General features: G+C 47.7%; 1 protein-coding gene across 8 annotated transcripts in view; it reads right to left on the bottom strand.

The window, feature by feature from the left end:
* Nucleotides 1–416: 416 nt before the first annotated feature.
* PTP4A3 (protein tyrosine phosphatase 4A3) overlaps nt 417–6,254 on the bottom strand; it is a 197,250-nt gene continuing 191,412 nt past the window's right edge. For all 8 annotated transcript variants that reach the window (XM_020994927.2, XM_020994928.2, XM_020994929.2 and 5 more), the window contains one exon: nt 417–1,500. In XM_020994927.2, coding sequence (XP_020850586.1) covers nt 1,383–1,500 — 118 coding nt within the window. In that variant the 3' untranslated portion in view covers nt 417–1,382. The remainder of the gene's footprint in view (nt 1,501–6,254) is intronic.

Genomic DNA, 6,254 nt, shown 5'->3' with positions numbered 1-6,254 from the left:
ACCAGACGGCCTTGGAGGTCCCTTCTAGCTAGCCATCCTCGATCCTTTATTTGTTCTTCAGAAGATGCAATTCCCAGGCTCAACCACAAGGTGCTGCCAGTGACTGGACTCTTTTGTGCTTAGGGAGTCATTGGCTTGCTAACACTTGAACAGACACTCGGGGAAGGGGAGGGGACAAGCAGTGACTTCCAAGCCCACCCAACAAGGGACTCACCCCCAGCCCCCAGCAAGGGCAGAAGGCTGAGAGGGAAGGCAGCATGTAGGGACAGCCCCACGTCCATCTCCCCAGTGGGTTTCCCAATCCTAGGGTCTTGGGGATGGGCATGGGGGGTTGGGGGGATGAAGCCTGGAAGCCAAGACCAGGGTTGGGTTGGCACTGCCTGGGCTTCCTCACCCTCCTTCAGAGACAGCCCAGCCACAGGTTAGGCTTTTATTGCATTTCAGTTTCCGGAACAATGGTTTGCCTCAAAAAGTCCAATAATTTAAAGGTGACGATGACAAAAGACTGAGGTGGGGGTAGGATGGAGGGTTGGATGGGAGAGAGTGGAGGAGGAGTGAAAAGTGAACTTAAAAAAAAAATCAACCAAACCAAAAGAAAACAAAAGCACACCCCAAAAGCAGGCTGCCAGATTGGGCTGAGTCCCTCGGGCAGAGAGGGGAGGGACAGGCTGGGGCCACTGGAAGCAGGACAGGCTTCCTGCCCCCTGGCTGCAGAAACAGTTTCAGAGGAAGGAGAGATAGAGACAGAGGGAAACAAAGGCAGAAGCTGAGAAAGAGACAAGAAACAGAGAAAGAGAAACTGTCAGAGATCAGAACATTGGGGAAGAGAAAGAGAAGAAGGAAGAGAAGAAAAGACAGAAGGAAAACAACTGGGAAAGAGTGAAGAACAGAGAAGGCCAAAGGTTGGAAGAAGGCTAAGGAGGAGGACACAGGAGAGAGGGAGAGAGAGAGGGAGGGAGGAAGGGAGAGGGGAGAGGGGGAGAGAGAGAGAGAGAGAGAGAAAGAGAGAAGAAGAAAGAGAGAACGGAAGAGGTTATAGAGAAGATATGGGAGAGGTCAGAAGCCAAAGATTAGAGAAGAGACAGAGAAAGAGAGGCCAAGCAAGAAAGGAGACAAGAGAATGCTTCATTGGGGAGGAACAAAAAATCTGTCAGTGTCTCTTTTATCCAAATCTTCAGCCATTGAACCATCCAAGCCTGCATGTGAGGGGCAGGCTGTGTGTGTGTGTGTGTGTGTGTGTGTGTGTGTGTGTGTGTGTGTGTGTGTGTGTGTGTGTGTGTGTGTGTGTGTGTGAGAGAGAGAGAGAGAGAGAGAGAGAGAGAGAGAGAGAGTGTCGGTCTGTGGGGGCAGGTGTGTGTGTGCTTGGCGAGAGGCTGACGAGGTTACATGATACAGCATTTATTCTTGTGGTTGTGTGGGTCTTTGAATCGGAGTCTCTGCTTTGGCCGGTACTTTTCCAGGTACGTGAGTTGTTTGCTGTTGATGGCACCCCTTCGCTTCCTGGGGGGAGAAAGGGAAAGGAGAGGAGGGAGGTCAGCTGGAGAAGGACAAGACGGATGGACGGACAGGGACCCAGCGGGCCAACCAGAAAAACTAACCAGCATGGTCTTCATTCCCGCGTTTAACTACATGGCCTTTGAGGCCCAGAGGGGAGGAGGGAGGAGGAAGAGGAGCCTTGGGCCCAGTCCACAAGAGCTTAGGCCCTGGCTTGGAGTGAGGGCTCAAAGAACAGGAGATCACAATAGGACTGTGGCCAGAAGGGAGAGATGTCACAGTGGGCCACAAGGATCAGGGAAAGCTTTCTAGAGGAGGTGCCAGCTAAGCTGTCCTGGTGGGACGGGGTGATTTTGGAGAAGTTCTATCATCCCTCTGGCCTCAGTTTCCTCCCCTGTAAAATAAGGAGCCTGGATTAGATCAGCTGGAGTAGAACAGGTCTAAAGCCTATGATCCAATCCAGGAAGGAGCCTGGCATTGCACAACAATGAGAAGACTAGAGAAGAATCTGCCTGGGGTGGAAGGGAGGGGCTGGAAAGGAGAGGAAGAGAACATTAAATGGGAAGCGTGAGTCTCTGTCCTGCAAAGAGGGCAACGAGGGTGGGAGTGGGAATGGGGTTTTCCAGCTTCATCCACCTGGTCCCAGAGGAGCCACTCAGAGCCTGGATCTGAGGCTGGGCTCAGACCATGACACTACTGAGAGCCTCTGGAACGGGCAAGTAGTCCAGAGCATGCAGTGAGGGGTGCAGGGAGCTGAGAGAGGTCCAGCCCGATACCACAGGCCGTTGAAGCTGTGGACCACTATGCAAAGAGCACTGGGTTTGAAGAGAGAACCTGGGACCAAATCCTTGCTCTGAAACTTAGCACCTGTGTAACTTTGGACTAATTATTCCATCTCTCTGGACCTCAACTGCTTCCTCTGTAAAATGCAAAGGCTGGGCTAGGTGAACTCCAAGGTCTCTCTTTTTTCCCCGCTAAAGTCTCTTAAGAGCCCTAAAATCCCATCTCTTAGACTATGGTCAAACCAGCCCAGGAGCACGGCAGGCAGAGAGGCCACCTATACAGCTCAGATTTCATGCACGTGTATGGACCTCCACACGTTCATGTAGAAATACGCACATCTAGTACATGAGGCAGCACGACAGTATCCTAAAGTAGAAAAAACACTAGACTTGAGGAGAAGGAGCCTGGGAACAAATCCTACATTTATGAGCTGTGGGGTTCTGTGGCTTACAACTACTGCCACGCCTCAACATGAATGGGCACATACATACGTACGTGTACACACGCAGTCAAGAACCAGCACATGTGCATACCTGTATGGACATCTATACAGGGATTCCTGCATGTATGAATGTGTCTGCTGGCACGAATAAGAGGCAGCAGAGCTTAGTAGGCAGCATCTGGACTTGGAATCAGGTCGTGAGACCTGGGCTGAAACCCTGCCTCTGGCACTTACTGGCTGGGGCACTCTCCCTGGGTTAGTCACTTCCCCTCTCTTGAGCACCAGGAAACTCTCAAATTTATCTACTAAATAGCAGATGGGCCACTGTCTGTATCAGAGAAAATCTCAGAACCTTGACAGGATGTGTGTTCATCCCACAGTTACTTACATACAAACACACACACACACACACACACACACACACACACACACACACACACTCCTGCTTCTACAGCACAAGACAGTTTACAAATAGCTTTTACACAACCACCTTGTAAGGGAGGCCATGCAAAATACTATCACCCCATTTTACAGATGGAAAAAGTCTGAGAGATAAAATGACTTGTCCAGAACCATGCAGCTAGTAATTAATGCCGCTGACACCTGAACTCAAGTCTGGACTCTAAAACTAGCACTCCTGCTCCCCCACACTGTCTGTGCAAACATATACAAGCCTAAATGTGTCGATGCTTAAACAAATGCACTGTGAGCAGGCACTTCTAGGCACTCCTGTATGCCACCCCCCCCCACGAATATCCTTTCACACACGCAGACCAACATGCTTACCTATTTCCACATACAGGTAACAGAACTCTCCGTTCCCCTCCCTTACTACGCCAGCTCCTCCTCAGAGGCAGCGCCCTTGCCCTATCTTTACTCTGCCTCTGCCTACCAGCCACCGATTCCCCACATATCTGCCCTGGACCTGGTAACAGGAATCAGTGTTTCTGTCCTAGCATTTCACTGACCCAAAATTTCCAAGATTTAGAGGCAGCCTGAGTGGCACAATAAATTAACAGAGCCCAGGACTTGGGAACCAGGAAAACCTGAATTCAAATCCTGCCTCTGACACTTACTAACTGTGTGACCCCGGTCAAACCACTTAACCTCTCCTGGACTCAGTTTCCTCATCTATAAATGGAATAATAACAGCACCTACTTCCCAGGGTTGTTGTGAGAGCCAAATAACATGTGTAAAGCATCTTACTATAAAAAAAAAGACGGTAGCTATCATCTCCTTCATTATTATTATTATTAATTTCCCTCATCCAGATCTTCCTTCTACTTCCATTATAGCAGCCCATTCTCTAAGAATTTCTGTGGCTAAAGAATTCACTGCCCCAAGGCCAGCCCTATCGTGATAAGCAACTGTACTTGACTAGACTGGTCTTTGAACAGAATACAGAGTCTGTCCCTGGGCCCATGCTGGAAGCCCTCCCAGCTGAGGCTGACCTACCAGAGTCTGGGCTCCATTGGACTGACCTTTGGCTTAGGGTCACCTCTGTCCCACAATGAAGCACTGTGAGTGGATGTTACTGCTGCAAAGGCCTTTGTTTCTATGTACATTTCATCCTTCTTTTATAAATCCCAGAGTTTTTTAAACTTATTGACTTCAATGGATAAAAATGTAGCTTTTTAAAAATTTAACTCAATTATTGTTTGAACTTCTGACCTGACTGCAGAACAGAAATTTTTTCTTTGATTTTTCAATTTTCTTTAGTGTTTTTTAAGGGCCAGATCAAACTTTTCTTGGCATATGGACCATAATTTTTTTAAAATTTATCATTTATTATAAATGTGAATGGGCTGAATTCTCTCCTCCAAAAGAAAAAGTTACAGACTGGATTAAATAACAAACTCTCTGAATGTGGTGATTACAGGAAACATATTTAATGCAAAAGGATTTACTCCATTAAAATTAAGAGGTTGGAATAAAATGTATCAGGCCAATAAAGTAAGTATGAATAATGCAAGATTGGAGGCAAAAGATTTTATTCTTTCCACTTTCAGGATATTACAGGGCATCCTGCTGAATATAGGTCATTTCTCCAAACCCTGACTCTTCCCCAGGAAGCCTTTGGTGACTAACCAGGTCCAGCCTGGCCTCCTCTGTCCCCAACTTCCCCCAGGGCCAGGCCTCAAAGTAAGTGCCAGGCCACCTCACATTTGGTGACAGGCATCCTTGAATCATTCTCCTATCACAGAGTGTTTTGTGTATGACAGAAGCCATCTTCTCCAGGCAGATTAGGAGCTTGGACCCATGGGCTTCCCTAGTACTCAGTGCCTACAGGAACTCTGTTCTTCCTACCTACCCCCACTAGATGAGGCCTGTGGGAGCCAGCCTACCTTCTTGTACAATAAACAAGTCAGCCTCTGGAAGAGTACACACAGGATCCCAGGGGCTAGCCAAGACATCCCAGAGCTGGCCAAGCACAAATCCCAGAGGCTCCTCAGAATCGTGGGGAAAGGGGGAGATCTTTTCATAGGATCCTTTTAGCACCAGGGAGAAGGACCTTTGAGAAGTACTTAGGGAATGGGGTTTAGACATCAGTTAGCCTAAGAGGTCTGCTCTCTCCTGGGAGATGAAAGGGAAAAATAGCTCCCCAACCCTTCCCTCTGGCCATAAGGATTTCTCCATCAAGCCCCAGTCCCAAGTTACAGTACAATAATTATACTGAGATTGTTTTAGGGTTCACAAATCTTTCTCCACAACAACCCAGTGAGGGCTATAGGAAGCAAAGTATCATTTTTATTATCTCTACTCTTACAGATCAGCAAACTGATACTCAGACGAGTAAATGACGTGTCCAAAGTCACACAGCTAATCCACGTCAGCTGGGATTTGAATCCAGGCTCTTCTAGCTCTCTCTAGTATTCCCACAGCCTCTAATTGGACCACAGGCTTTAGAGAGGGAAGGAATGATTCAGATTGTCCATTCCAGCTCCCTTTAAGTCCACTTTCCACTCTTCCTCCATTCCCTTTCCTCCAGAGCCTCTAGTTCCATTCAGGGAAGCAAAGTGAACTTGGCCCAGACAGCAAGTAACATCCAGAACAAGATGGGCAATAGTCTTACCCTGGGTGCTTAATAACCAGACTTCATTTGGAGTACCGGACTCAGTTCTGGGCACCAGAGTTTAGAAGGACAGTGATAGAATAACATGGCCAGAAGTGGAAGACCAGAAGAGGGGGAGGGGATGGCTACACAACACCCCTGGATCATCTGAAGGACTTGAGAGTGGTTAATTTGGTAAAGACAATATCAAGGGGGGACATCATAACATAATAACACCAACCCACATTTCCATAGGGCTTCAGTTTTAATACATGCTTGCCTTATAATGATTCTCCTATAAGGGAGATAGTACTATTATTCACCACTCACAAGAAGAGAAGGCTGAGTGAGGCCCAGAGAACAGAAATGATTAGCACATAATCACATGACTAGGAAATGTCAGAACTGGGATGTGAACCCAGGTCTTCTGATACCAAGTCCATCGATTTTTCCACTATACCACAATGCTCCCTCCTCTCATC

The sequence above is a fragment of the Phascolarctos cinereus genome, unplaced genomic scaffold, assembly GCF_003287225.1.
Source record: "Phascolarctos cinereus isolate Bilbo 61053 unplaced genomic scaffold, phaCin_HiC Scaffold_4;HRSCAF=312, whole genome shotgun sequence".
Classification (NCBI taxonomy): Eukaryota; Metazoa; Chordata; class Mammalia; order Diprotodontia; family Phascolarctidae; genus Phascolarctos; species Phascolarctos cinereus.
Note: the sequence above shows the minus strand (reverse complement) of the source record. Positions and strands in the feature narration are given on the sequence as shown.